This window comes from Salarias fasciatus, chromosome 20, assembly GCF_902148845.1.
Source record: "Salarias fasciatus chromosome 20, fSalaFa1.1, whole genome shotgun sequence".
Classification (NCBI taxonomy): domain Eukaryota; kingdom Metazoa; phylum Chordata; class Actinopteri; order Blenniiformes; family Blenniidae; genus Salarias; species Salarias fasciatus.
In genome coordinates, this window is record NC_043764.1 from 4,457,687 (window position 1) to 4,478,332 (window position 20,646).

The 20,646-nt window shown below is 47.2% G+C and overlaps 1 protein-coding gene across 5 annotated transcripts in view; it reads right to left on the reverse strand.

Annotated features, from left to right (window-relative positions):
* The window catches only part of agrn (agrin), a 303,236-nt gene that overhangs the window by 123,270 nt on the left and 159,320 nt on the right, over window positions 1–20,646 (reverse strand). For all 5 annotated transcript variants that reach the window (XM_030119408.1, XM_030119411.1, XM_030119410.1 and 2 more), the window contains one exon: window positions 8,931–9,146. In XM_030119408.1, coding sequence (XP_029975268.1) covers window positions 8,931–9,146 — 216 coding nt within the window. The remainder of the gene's footprint in view (window positions 1–8,930; window positions 9,147–20,646) is intronic.

The window sequence follows — 20,646 nt, forward strand, 5'->3', positions numbered from 1 at the left end:
GGAATACAATGCAACCACACCATGTGGGAAACAATGAGCCACTGAAAATATCTCACCACAATGTATGACGCGTCTTTTCCTATGTACTGCAGTTACGTTCAACGTCTGGAAACAGATGCGTGAAAAGACCAGCGCTGGATTGTCTAAACATCCTGCAGCCTGTGTGATCCTAGCAACCTCACGAGTGTGTTACCTGCTGCGCTGTGAGACGTGGATTTCATTTACTTGTTAGTTTTAATGCATGATGTTGCTCTCCGCTGAATCAGACATGACAAACACTCCGCGCACTTCATCGCTCCACAATAACAACATTATCCCGTATGTTATCCTGCACGTCATCTGTGTTCGCCACCGGCGCCTTCGGGAGATGAATAAATGAAGCAAACCAAGGATCGATCAGCTGTTCTGGCAGGATTTATGTGCGGGGAAGAAATGTTTTGTTATGGAAGCAGGCGGAGGTCGCGGAGGCGATCCATCATGCGCCATCCTTGGGAATCTGCAAATTATTGTTTTTGCGCGGCGCTCCTGTTACTTCGACTGTCAAGTCATTTCCTGGCGCATTTTTATTGGCTGTTAGTTGTTGCTAGTGGATTTTTAGTTCCACAAACATGACAACAAACCCTTGCTACCGCACACAGCTGTGTGTGAGGAATATCAATGGACGCATGAGGCTGCGTACAAGACAGGTCGACGCTCTTCATACAGCCAACACAGGAACCAGCTCCGAGCATGTCGTCCTCCGAGTTCACGCCGCAGACCTTCTGTGGGAGAAGGAGAGGTCCACATCCTGATAGTCTGCAGAGTGTAAGAGCAGACAGAGCAGCAGGTGTGGAGTGCTGATGCCTTTCTCCTTTCACTGCCAGGACACAGGAGTGCGTCAGTGCGGCAGAGATAAAGCCCTCTCTAAAGCTCAGAGAGAGAGAGAGAGAGAGAGGAGCGAGCAGAGAGCGCTGCCAGAGTGGAGGCCGAGCGGAGGGACGGCCGCGCCGATAGCCAACTCTCCAGAACGCACACATGCACGCGCGCACAACACACACAAAATCAATCTCCACTGATCACTCTTGAACCTCAGTCGGCTCACGAGCGCAAGCCGGCGCGCGGCGCTTCTTTTTCTCGCTTTACTTGTTGCTCGCCTTCAAAGAAAGAAAGTGAAAAAAGTGGGAGAAGAAGGAAAAGCCCCCGGTTCCACTAGAGTGGCCACACAAGATGAGTTCTGCAGCGCCGCCGCCGCTCTCTCTGGGGGACGGGGAGTGTATTTACCGCTCGGCTCCAACTTCAATATTAGGAGAGCCAACACAGTGCGCGGTCCTGAGCGTTCACACACACACACACACACACACACACACACACACGCACACACACACACGCACACACACACGGACGCCAACGGGTCCATACAGTCGTCCAGAACGTCTCGTCTCTGAACCAGAAGCTGCGTCTCTCTCACTCTTCTCTTCACCGTCCTACTCTCTCCTCCTTCACAACTTGTATTGCAATCCGGCTCCTGCTGGGACAATTTGAACGCGCTTTCCTCTTTTAATTCTGATGATACGTGAGGCCATCGAGGCCGTCGTCGTGTCCCGCTCTCCGGAGGAGACTCGCACCACTGCCTTGGAACCCGAATGTTGTAATGATCGCGGTTCTGAGCTGCGCAGCCAGAAGTCTGGGAGGATCCGGGCGTCTGTCAGGAGCCGGGGTTATAAACAAGGCACTTCGGATGGCGGTAAAACTGGAAGTACACCCAAGGTGTGAGTAAAGATCCCTGATTGCAGCTGGAAACGAAGTTGGTCGGAGTGAGATGAGCACAGTTAAGAAAACGGGGGAATTCCCAGCAGTCAATAATTCACTTGATGAGCGAGGTTCTGTAATGAGAGCCGAGGTGCTGAGAAAATCCAATTATGAGATCAGGAAAGAGATTGTTTAGCAGTAAATGATTGCTGAACATCAAAACAAAATGAGGGCTGGAACTATCTACATTATCGTTTGTCTGGATTTTTGTAATTATTGATAACTTTGCCAATTTATTTCTGATGATTCTTTATCTTAAAAGAGTCACAAAACATGAAACAATGTCTTTGCAGATGAACATTCCTTCAGTACAGTCACAGTTATGAAGCTGGAATCAGATAAATTAAAACAATTTCAGGATGTTTCTTCTCCTGAAATACAACTTAAATCAACTAATCAAATAACTGAGTTAGCCCCAGTCATCCCTTGTTTGTCTTTGTTTGCATCTGTTTTCCTGTTGTATACAGTTAATGTTGCAGATGATGATCTGTTTTTTAATAACTGGACACAGATTCATCAACACCATATACCAACTGGTATTAAATTAAACACAAAGCTTTTGATGCATTTTGGGGTCTGTTTATTCAGCCATGGTGTTTGGAGCCACTGAAAACGCTGCAGTTCAGGAGACGCCATCATCACAGTCCTCCAGTCGTCACAATTCAGTTCATGTCCAACTCGCTAAAATCTTTTTGCCTGTCTGAGTTTTTGCTGCTCCGAGGACAAGTTTTTCCACCGATGCCATAATGACAGGATAATTTGATCACAAAACAACTGAATTTCCTTCCTTCAAGACAAAAAAATCCCAAACTATAGATAAACACCTGTGATAAGATATACGTGTGATTGTCTCCATCACCAGACCAGAGAGACGTGAAGTCCTGATCAAACTGAATTAGAGAGCAGAAAATACTCCTCTCGGAACAGGCCAGTGACACTCGTGTTGTCTGACCCTCTTTAAAGATTCTCGACAGCGACTGGACTAAATCTGATGCAGCAGCAGTGAAGAGAAAGTCTTTGCTTCGATCTGACTCATGGTAGCAGCAGGCGGCCTCTGCGCTGAACCGTCAACCTCTGATAAATGGCCGCGTTTTCCATGAGATCCTCCGTGGCAGAGCTTCAAGCGCAGAAGGGGTTAAGTGAGTAAGAGCTCATATTGGGAAATGTAGAGGCGTCGGCAGCCTACAAATGTCAGAGACCTGCTGGTTGACGCTCCCATCTGTTTATGAAAACATTCCCCCACAGAGTCACACTTGTCCTCGGTGCAAACAAAATGCTCCACATAACCGCAGCTGCTTTAAAAAGGAGGATAATCTGTGAGCGGGAAAACTTCCCTTTGTGGCTGTCCTCCTGAGCGCCAGATAAGACTTCGCAGTTGATTTGAATTGGACATGACGGCTGCTCAGAACGGGAGCCAATTCACTTACCCCAATGAAAACCCGCCATTCAAATCGAATGAGTCAAACGAAGCTTTGCACAAAGCGCCAATCCAAGCCGCCCACGCTATTCTTAAAAGTTAAAAGCTCTCCCGCTCCCTCAGCTGGCTCGCTCCTGCCGCTCGCCCCCCTCCCCCTGTCCTCGCCGCTCTCTTCCTCCATCAGCCCTGACAACTCCATCATCTGGGCCTGAGCGACCTGTCCGGACCCCGCCTGCCGGCCGGATTTATTGGAGGCAGATGGAGAATGAGAAGCTGTCACCTGCCTCTCACTGACCTCCTCGTGCCCTCCCTCTTGTTTTCACCCACACACACACACACACACACACACACACACACACACACACACACACACACACACCTTGCCAGCATACCTGCATGCCATACCCCGCTCACTACACCTACTGCGCAGCACTCCAAATAACCTTGAAATCAGCAATACATAAACAGAAAAGTGAGCGGCGCTGAATGTTGAAGCGCGGCTTACAACGTGACCGAAGCCTTCATCCCGCCGTAAGAACTCCTTCATTTCATTCTCCGGTTGGCTGCCCTTCTGAAAACTGTCTATAGAGGTGTGTGGGAGCGCTCCACAATCCTGCCGCGATGAAAGCAAGGGTAAATAAAGCTAGCAGACGACAGCTAGCTACGTGGTTGGAACACACTTGACCGTGGTCGCCTGCATTGAGTTAGCCACAAAAAAATGGAGAAAAAAATGAAATGATGGGGGAACCGTATGGATGGAAACTCAAAGAGAGGAATGGAAATGTTCGCTTGTTGCCTGATCTCATAAACTGAAGGTCTCAGATCCACCAATCGCAGGTTTATCAGAGGAATGGATACAGCTTCATTAGTTTAACTCGTCTTTCCACACATGAAATGCCAACTAGTTTTTTTTCTCCTTCCACTCAAACTTGAGCGAACATTTTTGTCGGGTGATGAACCCATATTTCAAACCCTTTAAAGGGAACAATGCAATCCAGAGAGGGAAAAGCAACCTTGTGTGGATTTAACGATCTGACTGAAGGATGAAACTTCAGGTTTTGATATCCGAGGCTGGCTGGCTGCATTGAGAGCTCAAATATGAGCTAAAATAACTCACCTCAATAATTGTGACAACAATTACTCTGTTGCCTTTGATTTCAAGCTGCTTCCAGTATGGCACTGGCTAAATCTAACAAGCTCCAACCCCAGAAGTGCGAGACTGGTGGTGTGCTGTTTGGTTTTGTGACTAAAGTGCTTCGAGATGAGAAGTTGAACAAATTCTCTATTTTGCATCATTAAACTTTAACATGGTAAACTTTAAGAAAGCTACTTTTGTGCAATGTGTGATAAGACGATGTGTTGTGCAGTTTCCCCTCAGTTTGTTAGTCTTTATGTTTTCCAGTTGTCTCTGACTTTGGACAATCGGAGTAGAAGTTTTGATCTCAGTTCTGTTTTGATGCTTTTGAAGCACGTCAGTGTTTTCTGCTTGTCTAAAATCACAGTATTGTGGATTAAATGCAACCTAATTGGGTATATCTGTAACAAAACTTCACACTCTGCACTGTTGTTGAAAACTTGAAGTATGTTATTTTTTTTAAGACCATATTTGCTGTACTTGCCTCAAGATGAATAAATGATACTCAAGGTTTACTCAAACCTGCAAAATATTGTTTATTCACTGAAACCCTCCCTGCTCTGGATAGAAAATTCTGTTCTATAAGACGATAATGCCACTCCACAGCTAAACACACATTCAGACTGGCCTCTCAGAGGCGACACAATATTCGGCCCGCAACATGATGCAACAATGATTTTAATTGAAAACGGGAAACTTTCTTTGTGTTTTGAGCGTCTGTTTACACAACAACGGTGCTCCAAGTGCTGCAAGCAGTAGAAAACGGAACAGACTTACCGACTGGAGTAGCCCTATATGAAAAACCTGAAATCGTTCAGCATTTATCGATCGAAATCAGCATTTCTGCCATAAACGGACATTGGTTTCTCAATGCGTTTTCACTTGAAACGTCATCGTGTAAACGGAACCATAGTTTATCAACCGGAGTGGTGGCCTAGTGGTAGAGCATCCGCCTCACATCCTGGCCGGGTCATACCAAAGACCTTAAAATGGTCCCTACTGCCTCCTAGCCAGGTGCTTGGCATATATACAACGGGGTCGGGGGTCGAACACACAGAGCTACCAGAGGTCTGACCCCCCCACTGTAGCTTTCACTACTCACAGTAGCTGTGTGGCCTGGGGTTACGAAACGGAGATAGGCGCCGCCAAACGCGCTTGCAAGGGAGACTTTGACTTTGAGTTTATCAACCTATTATGATAACTGGATGCAACAACTCAGTTTTTCGGCAGAACTAAACTCTTGAGTTTGCAATCCCCACTGATGGCAGGTGGAACACACGAGTTAAGAAAATTGGAACGTATAGTTGTACCTATTTTCCACTTCATTAGGTACCAGAGAACCAATGTAGCATACCGTGATACTAGCTTAAATGATTGTAGGTAGTTGACATGCTACATTAGATTTATAAACTTGTAGCTGATTACCAACATGTCTGTGAAACAGTAACATGGCTTTTAAGAGACATTCGTCTGAGGTCCACTTTAAAAAATGTATGTATTAAAATGACTCCAGGAGATGGATAGAAGGACCGCCAACAAAAAGCCATGCAGGTTAATGTTTCTGGCAGTTTCGCTGAAGAAATGACAAGTAAGTGTTTCACCAATTTAGCTTTCCACTTTCCAAAATCATTTTTGTCTCGGTGGCAGCTTTGTGAGGATTAACCAAAGCTTAAAGACGAGACTCGCGGCAGCCTGTTATCTAACATATCTTCCTACGGTTTTCTCCATTAAGTTGAGCTTTTTTGTTTGTTGCGCTACATCTTCTTCATGTAAAGACACGTACAAATGATTATAAGGCACTTTACACCTGTCTCTAAGTTACACTGGAAAGTGTGTGTTTGTGTATAACTGCTCTCTGAAGAAGAGGTAGCGCTTCTAGAAAAATGTTGACAAAAAAAACTGCTTGAACTCCCTAAAAACAGCCTCCCTTGTCACAGACGTGAGGGGATAAGAGGCTGAGTGTGATCTGCTGGTGAGCGTCTCATTATTAGCAGCAATACTATCATTAGTATCATCACCGTTATTATTTTTCTAACAGTAATTTTTCTTCTTGCGAGTGGCTGCTGTTGTTGTCAGTGGTAATTATGCTGCTTCTGAGGGTGTTAACCCTTCAAAAGCCACTTTTCAGCCTTCATTTAATCTCATGCTGTAATCTGTTCATCCTTTCACTCACTTGCAGCCCTCTAAACCATTCACGGCCTCGTCCTGTCTCCACAGTGCTCCCTCTCCTCCTCTCTCTTTTCGGCAGCACCCTGTGTTCCTCCTGTCCTCTTCCTGTCCTTTCTATCTCTTTATTTCCCCTCTGCCCGTTGCGGGCAGTCACAAAGCTTGTTATTAGTGCCAGGTTCAAGCCTGCACTGTAATCAGACCCCTGGAATTAGCGGCGGGCCCACACTGGCAGGCCGGCGCGGCGCTGACAAAACGCCACGGTTATTATTGCGGCCGCTGCAGTGTTGCGGCTTTGGCAGGAGTCCACTCCTCAGAGCCTCGGATTCTGATGGGCTTTGCTGGAGAGAAGCGATGAGAGGTGCAGCAGGAGCGCAGGCACCCACTGAAGGCCGGGGGATAAAGCGCACGCTGGACGGTGACCAATGGGTGCCGTAAGTGGCACATTGTTTTTGTTTGCGAGGGTGCAGGTGGCGCTTAAGCGCCAGGAGTGCAGCCATATTGGAAAGGACAAAGGGCCGGGCATAATGGGGATGTGTTTTATTATTGTGGGATAAAGACAGGAAGGCAAAGCCTGCTGTATTAGGACAGCGTGTTTTAGAAATCCATTTACTTGACAATAACAAGCTATTAAGTGTCACTCGGGGACCTGAGGCCTTGTGCCTGTTTCATGTTGCGGCTTGGCTTCCTGCTACGTCCAGGTTCTGTCATTTAAAAGAACGGCTAAATGAAACACGGAGCCGTCCCAGCATGCTTCACCAACTTAATCACTTCCACTTAACAAATGTGGTTTAATTTGGACTCATTTTCTGTGGATCGGAGATGATTCAGCGGTCAGCGCTGACGACTCACAACAGGGTTTCAGGTTTGAATCTGAGGAGTTCAGCCTCTAAACACTGCAGTCGACGGAAGCTGAGTTTGTCCATTTGAAGGAGAAAATGTGTTTGTTCCGACTTGTATTTCGGGGAAACTGGGGCACAGCATTTTCAAGTGAAAATGAAAAACCTTTGTTTTGGGTGTTTCTTTATATAACAACGGTGCTTGGAGCCACTGAAAAAGCAGTGTTTTGCAGCTCGTTCTCCATGTAAACCACACTTGACAAACCATGTCGTAAATGGACCTAAGTATACCAGCAGTGGGATTTGAACCAGACAGCATCTTCGTCCTTAACCTGAAGACCCCTAATACTCTACTTTAATTCAGATTTATGTGTAATTACTTTTAAAACAATCACATATTGTTGGAACGTCTCACTGTCTTGTTAATAATTAGTATTTGGATGCAATGAGAATCAAAAATAATCTTTCTCAACATCAGAGTTCAATTCAAACTACTTGCATCGACTAACAATCAGAAATATTTATAAAAAGAAAATTGGATGTGGTGGACGTGTTCTGATGTCTCTACGTTTCACAGACAGTTCATGTGTTAGTTCTACAGCGATTCATCGAGTGTTGACACCGTTGTGTCGTCCTTTTATTGTCAGCAGCATTTTTATCCTCCACTGTTACATTCTATGAAACATGGACCTCACTGTACTTTTCTATTCTGTTTTTTGTCAAAAGTGGATTTTTAAGTTCTAGTGTTGAGTGTTCAGTGTCTAGTGTTCAGGGGACAGATGCCAGCGGGTAGCAGAGGTCTGTGACAGAGTGAACCGGCCGTAATGTAAACCTGATGATCAAGCAGATTCAGAGCAGCCAAACATTCCCTCACTGTATTATTTGAGAAATGTATTCAAATTTGTGGGTGTAAAGTACATAAAATAAGCTACAAGTGTTTTTCAGAGGCCCACTTTTCAGTATTAGACTTGTTATGCGTTTCAAAGCCTACGCTTTGTAAAATCTGTCCAAAACAATGCAGCAGCGACTGATCCTACATGAGCGCTACTTTTCACTCCATGTAGGAAAAGATGAGTTGTGACCCTTCAGAGGCGTCTGCAGTATGAAGCACAGAGAGGTAATGAAACACGGATCAAAGGCCTCACTTTCATCTCTCAAAATGTTAAAACTCTGATAGTGATACACTCAAAGAAAATTTTAAAATTCGGAAAAAGCCCAAAGCGTTCAGACAACCTGATCAGTCTAATTTAGAAGTTCAAGGATTGTGTCGAGGTCAGTGCAGCGGACAAATAGACTCATTCAACTTTCGTCTTCAAATATTAAATCTGCGATGTGTTCTTTGGAAGGAGGAGAATCCGGATGTCAAACTTCTAATCCACTTACTTTTATCCCAATTATGCTTCATAGTCAGATGAGACATAGAAAGGCTGACCAGCCCACAGATTTCAGTGGAATTTTAAAAAAAAAAACACACACATGAAATCATCTCAGAAAAAAAATCACAACCAGGTGATTGCAAAAGGTATTTTTCACTCTCCTCGCGGAGTGAGCTGTTTCCTGGGTCCGTGCGGTTACAGGTACTTACAGCAGGGTCCTTTGCGAAGCACCTTGATGCGCCGCTGCGCGTTGCACTGGGCTCTCTCCAGCTCGCACTCGTTGGAGTAGGTGGAGGAGTCGGAGCCGCAGACAGGCGCCACCAACGACGGGCATTCCACTCGCTTGCAGACACACTCAGCCTTGGCCGGGTCGGACGGGTCGCGCTCACACACGGCGCCGAAGCCGCACAGCATCCCTCTGCAGCCTGCGAGACAGAGACAGAGAGACCAGCGAGTCAGAACTGATGTGAGAGCGTCTGAGCTGAACAACGCCGCCTAATGCATATTCAGTTAAACACTTTAATGGATGTGGTCTTGGTGCCGCAATTATTCTAGAGCTGATTATGCATGAGCAAACTTTTCCTCTCGCTCCTCTTTGGGAAAGTTTTCATGATCTACTTGTGGGTAAAAGTTGATGTTTTCGCACTCCGCAGGCATGCCTGAACAGGTTCGTCTCAATCTATGCCAGTCGCTGGGGTCTTGGTGGGGAACTCGGCACAGTTCAGGAGCACAAAGGCATCGGGGATTAAATGTGATCCTGGCGTAAAGCAAACAGATGCTCTCCATTCATTCAGGGAGAATCTGTCCATCCATGCAGAGCAAGCAGAGTGCTGCTGCGTGAGCTGAGCCCTTCTTGCCAATTCTGAAAAAGCTCCAGTGTTAAAATTTCAGCCGGCAGCAACATTAAAATCAATCTGCAGGCAGCGGGCTGATACAGGCGGTCTCCCGGACTGCCTGTTCACCCTCTGGAGAGGCCACGGTCTTTCAAACACCACTGATCCACTACGCAGGTTGGAAAAAGAAAAAAGAAGCACATAGGGACAGCAAGACGGAGACAAACTGAGGTTACACAAACACTTCAAGGCTTGGCGAGTCCGGCAACAACAACTCTTAAGACTTTGATCCCAAAACCTCCCACCGATTCGTCGGCTTTGATCCAGCGTGAAGCAGCAAAACGTAGGGTTTGTCCGCGGCGGCCGAGCGGAGGCCGACGGGGAGCATGTGCATGTGGTTGTGTTGTTGCTTGTACACAACATCAGCTTAGAGAGTAATTGACCCGCGCTGTGGCAGTTCCAGCTGCCGTGGCTCCGTGCCCACTCAGAGGGGCTGCTGGGCAGCCAGCTGGCGTGACGTCCTCGCCTCGCCGCCGCGTGTTAAAAGACGTGGAAAGCTCTCACAGGTAGCCGGTCCAATTGGAAATCAATGCATGAAAGCAAGTCGACGTCCAAGTCCGCTCAGTTTGGAGTCGGTGTCGCTGCAGAGGATATATGTGTCACAAACTCACACATATGTGCAAAACCACACACAACCATTCCTTATCGCCGGCTTCCAGGCCCGGACGGAGCGGAAGGCGGCGTGTCCGCTTCGACCGACTGGCAGGTGGCCGCGGCGTTACTGGACCCACAGACGCTCTGATAGTTTCTCACACACTCACACACACCTACACACTCACACACACACACACAATGTGCTTTGGTGTGAGGCGAGAGACAGAATGAGATGCCGTGGACAGATGCTGGACCAGTTGTCTGTGCTCTACACAAAGACTTGTGTGCATGTGTGTGTGTGTGTGTGTGTGTGTGTGTGTGTGTGTGTGTGTGTGTGTGTGTGTGTGTGTGAGTGTGTGTGCGCAGAGTGACAGGCGAGGAGGCTGTTTTTGACTTGCCCACTGTTCCCTGTGGGGGAGCGCCTGACAGCTACCTGAGCTCACTCTCTTTTGTACCAGGGGAGAAAGTACTGAGCGTGCATGTGTGTGTGTGTGTGTGTGTATGTTTGCAAAGATACCCGTGAAGGCATCTGTATTCCTGACTGTGTGTGCCTGAGAGGTGTAGGCATTAGGTGTCACAGACAGACACACACACACACACACACACACGCACACAAACACACATGTGAGTGAGAGTGGGTGCTGGCATGAAAGCCCTGTCATGACTGGCCCACTGCTCTGGCGTCAACATGTTGTGTGTGTGGTGTGTGTGTGTGTGTGTGTGTGTGTGTGTGTGTGTGTGTGTGTGTGTGTGTTCTTGGCTTGCAGCTCCCAGGCGAAGCCATGCGAGCCGAGTGACAAGAGGTGAAATTCAATCGAACTGTGTCAGATGTGTACAAGAGAGGGGAGAGGGGTGTCTGATAGCATGACAGCAAAAAAACAGCACAAGAGAGTGAAGAGTGAAGCTCTGGGTCACCCGGAAAAATCTCTCTGACGTCTGAGTGTTTCACAACCGTGATTCGGAAAATAAAAAAAGAGCAAACAAAAACAATATTTTCAGAACAGCATCCCACTAAAATTACAGACTGTAGGGATGGGCAGGGAACGGAGCCGTCGGTGATGGAGGGGAACCAGATGTTTTTCCTAGAACGAAATCTCACAGCAGCCTGCAGCTTATCTGACTGACAAAAGGCTGACACCGGAGCTGAGGGCTCCGTCAGAGCCACGGTATCAAGTGCTGCTCCTGGACGGAGCCAACAAACAGCAGACTGCTGGAGAGGGAATTCTGAGCTGGGAAGAATCTTCTGGAAGGCCCCGGAGAACGCACACGTTTGACACTTCCAATGTCTTCAGGAAAAAGAGAGAGGGGGGGGGGGCAAACCCGGCTGTGGATGTGAGGGTTATCCACCAGGACTGAAAGCTAAAGTACAACACCAGCAAAACTTAGTCAGCGGACAGACCGTCGACGGATGAGCAGATGTCACAACACAAGCGCTTTTCAAATGATTCCGAGTGTTGGATTGTTCAGTGTTTATTATGACAGGGTTCACCCCAGTAGGAATCCTGATCCACCGAGCAGGGAGGATTTACTGTCTCGATTTTAGCCTCAAAACTGATAATGTGCCGTTAGCAGCGCACATTTTCATAAAAATAATCCCAACAATAATAATTTTACTGATAGAATATAGAATAGATGCACTGTAAATTACAATACAGTCAAAACAGAAACACAAATAAAACCATCAACGCTTCAGATTGCAGTTACAATGACTAAAAGAGCCGCAGAATAGCCTGTGATCGTATAAGGGAACTTTAAATTTGGGACTGCTGCAGGAAACTGCAGCATTTACTGCATTCCCCCCTCAGTCGTTATTAGAGGACTGTCTGTTGTGGTCGAGTCCACACCTCCTGAATACAAAGTCTGAAGTAAAACAACCTTCACAAAGGTGTTTCGGGCAGATGTCGGCGCTTTCAGCAGTGTGTTCATCATAAACTGAGTCCATGTTATGTATCGCAATAAAAGTTCACAGCCAATGTTTTTTTTTTTTCATTTAGGGCGATATATGACCTGTAATGGTTTCCACAGCTCTGCTCCTCGGGGAAGCCTTTATTTGATGGCTTGCGTCCAAGAGCATTTGTGCCCCTTGCATTTTTATTTATTGCACCACCCAATACACAACATCTATTTTTCCCAACACATTATTATTACAGTCTGACTTTAAGGCCTAGTTAGTTTTTGTATAATGGGAATCTCAGATCTGCTCCATGTTCTGAAGCAGAAATTACGCCATCGGTTAACTCATCCTCCCGCGGTGCTGCATACAAACAGAAGCTCTGCCCTCGTGTGCCGCTGCGACGTGACAGCTCTGTGTAGATGCTTCCAGATAATGGAGCTCATATCGAGAACAACTCCACCGTTCCACAGGGACGCCGCAGGTCCGACCTTCAGAGATTGTTTTCTTTCACATGGGTGGTGAAAATAAGTGTCAATTTTTCAATGCACAGAAGCGGCAACAGAGTCAGCCTTGATGGAGCGGCGAGCCAAGACAGAAGCTTCCAGCTGGGCTGAGAAGATGGGAGCATTATGAAAAGAAGCACTTCTTGTATTGCTATGTCTATTCTTTTTTTATTCTTAATATCAAGTGGTTTATGGAACGGCTGCGGAGCATTTCAGGAAAAAAAAGAAAAAAAGATTAGAATTATTCATGTGTTTGGTTTTCTTGCTTTTGTAAAACTGATGAAACACAACAGAGAGATTTTCGCGCCTTGCCGGTGCCCTAACCGGGTTCTGTCTGTCTGGCAGCGTGAACAGACCTGGAGGGCCGTGAGCAGCTTCAAAGCGGCGCTGCAGCCGCGCTCTTCCACGCTAAACTGAGCAGATCCACTCAAACTGATGACATTTCCAGTAGAAATGCAAGCTCGGACATTCTTTGTGCAAACACTGTTTCAAGTGCAGTGACTGTGTGTGTGTGTGTGTGTGTGTGTGCGCATGTGAGTATGCTGGTGTGCATGCTCATCAGTCCATGCGAGTGTGTGAGAGTGTGTCAGGTAGTCTCTCCGGGGTCCTGCTGTGTTAAAAGCCTCTCTCAGATATTTATACATCGGGATGAAGTTTGCACTTGTCAAGTCCCGGAGCATCGGCCAGGTAACTCGTCGTCTGGCGTGTGGACAATTCATCCGTTGATTACGACACGGTGTCAGAGCCTTAAAACGCCCTCCGCGCGTCGGCTGGCTGTGAAAGGCAGAGCCGAGCGCCGCTGTGATTAAAGCCGCGCTGGAAAAACGCTCATGGCCTGAAAGAAAGTGTTCTCTGGTGGCAATTTCCCACCGATTCTGCAGCCGGCGCCGCCAGGGAGCGTTATGAATGCATGCAGACGCGCTTTATTCTTACCTCTTTCACAACACTGCGCATCGTGGCCCTGTGCTTTAAACATAATTTCAGTTTCAAATATAGCATTTTCATCCCGGGAACGGTGAGTAAAAGCTGCATTTTTCATCAGGCAATAAATTATCCGTGCAGCACGCTGTGTTGCTTGCTTATCGAGATTCTGAGAGACACAGATTCAATAAATGCGCCCCCCAAAACCAGAAAGTTCCCATTACTCTCCGAATCTTTCTGCTCTGTGAGAAAAAATGTCCCCACAGCCCATGTTCCTGGTGAAACGCTCTATCAGTTTCATTGTTTTGCTGCCTTGTTGCATTTACCTCAAACGAAGTGAAAAAGCAGTGGAACGGACCGCGGCGGCGGCGGCGGCGGCGGCGGCGGCGGCGCGTTCAGGCCCAACAAGGCTTGACAGAACGGGCCCGGCAAAGTCAAAACAGCCACTTTCAGGAGGGAACGCCGTTCGCAGCAGGAGGGAGAGACAGACGGCTGAATCATTTTACAGCATCGTACTTTGTTGTGGCTGGGATGGATTGAGAGGGAGAAGATGGGCGAGGGAGGAGGAGGGGGGGGGGAGGGGGGGCCGCATGAATAATTAACAGCCCTGAACTTTACATGGGTGACAAGAACGGCGGGCCGAAAATTTGTTAGGGGGGCCGGCCGGGGCAGCGATGCACAAACGGCGAACGTGTCGAGCAAGGCGCTCAGGTGAAGCCAATCGCAGCGTGATGCGATTAAATGTGCGCACGGCGGCTTCGGCGTCGACTAATGACCTCCTGACTGTCAGGAAGTCGGGAGAGGGGAGGTGATGGAGGGAGATACGGCCGAGCGGCGGCGTCGGGGGTTTGCGACGGCGCATTAATGTGGGATGAGTCTAAATTCATTACGCTCCAGCACTCCTGGGGGACATCTTCCACTTACTCCCTAATAAAGGGACCCTTTCTTTTCAGCTGACGCTAAGTAATACAGATGTGCTCCTCGGCTGGGCCGGCTTTTAACAGTCCTCGCCGCTCTCCATCTCGCTCTCCTCCGCTCCGTGAGAGGGCTTCAGCCTCTCTATCAGCCGAGCTGCGCCGGAGGACCTTCGCTGTGAGGGGACCGGTTGCCATGGCAACAGCCGGTGATGCAACCGGCGCCCGAGCGGCTCCGCTCGCCGGGCTGGCGGCGGAAACTCTGAGCCCTGCACACAGGTGGTTTGCAAATGTACACACACGCACACACACACACACACACGTGCAGCCTCAGTTCATGCATTGCCTTCTTAATCAATCCCTCTTTAATTTTTTTTTCCTTTCAGTTTGTTGTCATTGCTCCTCTCTGTTCGATGTTTTGGAGTGAAAATGTAATTTAAAGACCGTAATCCTGTTACGAAGGCGAACACTGAGGCTACATGAGGCCCGCACTGGACGGCGGAACAGTGATAGATCGGTCCAGCGATCATTTACAGCAAAGTGATCGAGGACGTCACGAGAGAAAAGAAAATGGAAGAGAGAGAGAGAGAGAGAGGGAGAGAGCAACAGCTGGAAGCTACACCTGGTAAAGTATCTGACGGGGTTAAAATCACTTCTACACGGCTTCTATTGATCTCTGGTTAGCGGCCCTCGGGGGACCAATGCGGTCATTTATTGATCTGGCTGCAATCATACAACACCCAGCGTGAGGTAACGCAAACATCTGCTCACAAAGAAACAGCCCACCTCACACCGGCTCAATGTGAGGAACGCTTCTCTAAACCAGCCGAACGGAAAGAAAAAAGGGGTAAAAGAAGGAAGGAACAGAGGCTCTTTAGAGGGATTTGCTGAAGAAAACAACTTTTCTCTTGTCTTGCTTTTTCAAGCGCGCTGTTGTTGTTGTTATCAGGGCAACAGCATACTGAACAAATTGAAGACAAAAAAACCCGTAAAGAGCTATCCGTTCACTCTGTTCTCTGCAGCTCCCTCTGCTTGAAGACGGAGAGGAGAGGGTTTTTTTTTTTTTTTTCCTGAGGTGGGGGAGAGCGTGAGTATTGGCGAGCCTTTGCGTGTGTGTGTGTGTGTGTGTGTGTGTGTGTTTGAGGGGCTGGTACAGTACAGTGCTTTCTCCTTCTGCAGCACAAAGGGAGCAATCAATTTCCTTCTGCTCCTGCTCGCTGAATGCAACACACACGGCTGCGCGGCCGAGCGCCCGGGCCCTGACCCGAGCGCGCGCTGCACCGACTTATTTACCAAACCGTGCAGCTCCGAGCCCGCTTGAGTCCGTACCTCTGCAGAAAATGAGAGATATAGTTCTAGATGGAGAATTATGGGGGAGGAACGATTCGGGGGGAGAAATACAGTATGAGATGAAGAAATGGAGGTGAGGAGAGGTTAAAGCCAATATGCTCTGAGGCAGATGGAAAATAAGTTCAAGTTGCATCCCTCCCACTTTTCCACACATGCAACGAGTCGGACAAAAGAAGAAAAAGAAAAGAATTTCTTTGGCATAATTGATGGAGGGAAATGAAATATTTCAGCTTACGTCTTATAAACACAAGTATGAAAAGAAACAGACTCGTGCTGGTTTGACGTGCAGCAGAGTCAGTCGTGTTTATTGCGCTGATTAGTTTCTCAGTGTGAAATCAATAGGTCAAAGTCTGAATGTAAGGCAGCTCGGGCTGTTTGAGGAGATCTGCATGTTTCAAACCAATCAAACATCCTGCAGATCCTCATATTTCCCCTGCTGGCTTTGCCGCTCAGTCACCTCAGTTACCGCCACTGCAGTTCCTGCTCTGAGATTTTGTCAATGCTATTTCCAGACTCCCCTGGCTCCGGTTACTTTTTTTAATTTTAATGATGTCCCCCCGGTACCAAGTGTAAATAAACACACCATGCAAACGCAGCAGTGAGCACAAACAAATATGTATTTAAAAGCGTCTCGTCAGACTTCTTTCTTTCTTTTTTTTTTTTTTTTTTCAATTCCAGCTACCCGGTAGTAACGCAGGCAGATTTACACCTGCAGAAAGAAATCGGGCTTGAATAATTAAAGGTGCTGTTGAGATTCAAAATGACACAAATTTGTTCTCGTGATGAAAAATGACACCACAATTAAGCTTGGGTGATACATCAGAACGTCAGCTATTGTTAAGTCAACACATCAGCCCGGATGCTGTAATGTCTTGATAGCAGATAAAACAGTCTCCTGGGATTAAAAGCTGCTAGGAGAGAAGCGGCTCTGAACTGAACTGGAAAAACTGGGATGTAAGGAGGATGAATTAGAAACTGTCTTCCTGAACCTTAGTTTGAACCCCCTTCCTGCCGCCACTCAAATCAAACACACGCTTTCATCGCAGCTGTGTGTGAACACTTTGGTTTCAGAGTTAGTTAATGTTGTTATCAGAGTTATATTCTTAGCAATGAGGGATCTGCCTGGAATTAACCTGCTCCTGCCTGAGCGACCCTCAGTCTACACAGACAAGACGACAGATGAATGATGGGAATTAGTCACATTACCTGCATTTCGCCCTTATCAGCGGCAATTATCGTTCAAATGAAATATCGATTTAACTAAATCGAGATTGATGCCGATATGACGAGTGCCTAACCTGAAGTTATTTTCGATGCTCGACGTTTGAATAAGTGATTTCAGATTACCTTCACAGTCATGTCTCCTCCAGCCAGCAGCATTCATCCTCAGCATAATAAAATGTTACCTCCATTAAACAGACGAGACGGTCTCTGCACTGTGGTTCAGGTTTTCAAAGTGTGTGTTCAAAATGATATTAGTTTCCAGTGCTGTCTGTCTCCCAATTATAGTAATGAAGATGAAGGCAACTTTTTAATCAAAACATTTCCCTCATTTCCATCTAACTTTCTGCTCGACAACTGATTGAACAACTGGCTAAAGTTTAAAAAAAAAAAAGCTGCTGCCAGTGCTGCGGACAGAAGCATCGCCTCATAAAGCAGAGGCAGGCCTCCACAGGAGGCTCAGGAAAAGGAAAATACTGCCAGAAAATCTTGGAATTACTGATAAAAAGTTCATTAAATCAAACCATGCACATAATTTTACTATTTTCCTATGGATTTGTGGAAAGAGGGACTAAAAAAGAAAGCATTGCACGCGTTTCATGACATTTGTGTATGTTTTAAGTTATATTTGCAGTAAAATTATGTTTTTTCCTCACTTACTGAGCGTCAGTGAAATAAAGTTAGTGTTCAAGACATTGGTCCAGGTTACATTCTGCCCACTGACACCAATGAGGAAGACCTGTTCAGAACTAAACTAAACACGTTTCTATTCTCAGTCCTGAACTGAGGGAATTCAGCATCTGGGTCTGGAGGATGTCTTGGTTTAAACCAAGGGTGTCAAAGTGTTTTAACCGAAGGAGACCGCATAGTTCACTCTGAAGAGTTTTTTTTTAACTGTCATAAGATCACAGCATGGGCCTGAAAAGACTTTCATTTGAGCCGGTTTTAGTCCACGAGCCAGGAGTTTGACACCATTGGTTTAGACTATCTTTGACTTTCTAACAGTAAACTGATCTGTCAATGGTTAATATGTTGAGTTTCATCATGTCAATTATAGTTTCTGTCATTCCACACGGGGAAAGAAAAACGTCTCTAACATTAGAGTAGAAATTGCTGGAGAGAAAAAAAAAAAAACTTGACATCAGCTCGCTTTTCTCACAGATGATCAGCATCCATCTCTCTCCATTTTCCTCCTTCCATTAACTCTGCATGCACTGGCACCACTGCAACATTATTTCATCTCATTTTTGGCCGTTCGAGCCATAGAGCAAATGCATTTTTCACACCTACTTGGGTGTGAGGAGTTATTTCGAACCCTCGAGCAATTCTCTGTTTTGTTCACTTTGTTTGGCCATACGAGAACCCAATGGTTGCCAGAGCAATTAGACTCAGACCTTGTTGAGAGAGCATTCAAAAATATGTTTCGAAACCGAGCCCAGAGCTGTGTGTGCCGCAGAAGCAGCAATCAGCCGCGATACGCAGGGTGTTCATTACTGGCGCTGCACACTGTGATTTATTGGTAATCTGTAGATTTAGCCAGGAAGACTGCTCTCCTACATCAAGTATGAGATCAATAACAGCTTCAATGAGGGTTAATGGCTAGTTACGCTTCACTTAAAACTCGGCCAAGGAACAAACCCAAGCCTGACCACATTTATTGTCGCACAGAAAGCGGTTATGGAATATCGTTGCGTTCATCACGACTGACATGCTCGAATGGGCAGTGGCTAAATCTCACAAAGGACGGCTGCTTCCGCCCGATTGGTGTGTATTTGCGGCGTCTTTTAGGTCCCAGACTACAGCAGGTGCTGCGTCTTCATAAATCAGGCCTGGAATATGACAGCTCTTGACAGCCTGGAACAGCTGCCTAATCACGCCTGTTATGGGAGAGAAATACATGACGGCTATATGACGGCTCGGCTGTCTGTCTGGATCCGTCGCAGAACGGGGCAGGGACGGAAAACAGGCGACAGATTAGACACAACAATGACAACGGCAGCTGCATACTGAAGTCCTCACCTTGGCGGTGAACTTTCACATGCTGTAGTGTGTTTTTCAATCTGTTGCTTCAGTCCTGAGCGGTGGAAACCAGTCCTGTTCAGCAGAACAGATTTCGTGTCAGAACAGCAAAAGTAAACCTGTTGATCGGCTGCTTCTCTGCCTCTTCAGCTGTCGCGTTAATGCCTTGTGAGGGACACGAAACTGTCTCGTGGATATCCTGAAATAGGCCGAATTTTATGCAGATTTTTTGTCATGGCGAGCTGAAGTGGCTCCTTTTTGAGGGACGGTAACTTTCTGACTTGAAAACAACAATCATACTGACTCATCAATGCCATCTGATGCACAAAAGTGACAAAAATGTAAAATTTTCAGAGTTTATCTTTAACCGCTGATTGTTCTCAGCGGTATGACAGGAGCCGGAGTCGAGCTCCACTCACTGACCTGGTTTCATAAACATCATCAACCTCACTGAAGTTAACTGGAACAATAACAGGCTAAACGCTCTCCCTCCCCTGTTAGTGCTAATAGAGCTTCGTTCGACTCCGCGGCTCTGCAGGAAAGGCGACTGTGGGCCCATCAGCTGCACAGCCTCGTTCTTCCTAATGAGTCACATGGGGAAAGGAAAACAAGCTGCGTGCTGGCACCAGCAAACTTTTTATCTTCACACGCTTCCTGTTTTTTCTCCTGCTCGTTCTCCCGGCTTCCCTCCACCCAATCTTATCAATAATGGAGGCGTTGGTGACAGAGCCCTATTCTGTCACCTCACATCTCCTCCAGCGGCTCGGCAGCAGGCAGACAGAGACGCTCCCCAAGAACAGATTACTGCTCGGCTGCAATATACATGAAGAAAAGCAGCATGGCTGCCAGCGCACTCCCGAATTCAATTATTCAGCGAAGCCGGCGTCACGAGGAGAGGAGGCCTCATGTGTTCGCGTCTCCGAGCTTGCCGCCGCCTCCCAGAGACCCGCCGCGGACTCCTCCTGTCGCGCAGGCTTGTTTTTTGGTTTCGCACACTCTCGCAGAGCAGTATTTTTATGCCTGCTAATTGCACGTAGGTTTTGTGTGGGAGCATGAGGAATGATTCATGTTCTCACAATGGCCGGGCAGACGGAGCGTGCAGGAAGTAAAGTGTACGTCATCACGCTCACCTTCTCGCTTCGTCCTCGTTCCCTCTGAACTCCACCTCTCTGGATGCGTGGAGCCTGATTCCCTGGAACTGTCACCGCAGCACGGGGGCTTCAAGCCCATTCTCTCTGCTTCATTCGCCCTTCAAACTGCTTCAGTTTGCCGGAGGAACCCGTGAAGCGCTGACGACTTCGCCGTGAGCCAGCTGATGCCCCCTCGCTGCCAGAGCTTTGTATCTTATTAAGAAATAGATTGCGACTCATCGCAGAGGATCCAATTTCAGTTGGCATGTTTTTTTAAAAGACGAATACTATTCGACGGGTTACAGACGCAGATGTTGGGTTCGACTTGCCGCCTAAGCGGAGCTTCGCGCTGCAGAGGGCTGAACTCGGCTTCACGCTGTATAATTATGTCAGGCCGCCTGATGAACCCAGCGGGCCGTGCTTCCTCGCAGCAAACACTTCATGGCAGGTCTGCCGTAGCCGTACAGCGTGTGATTTATCTGTTGT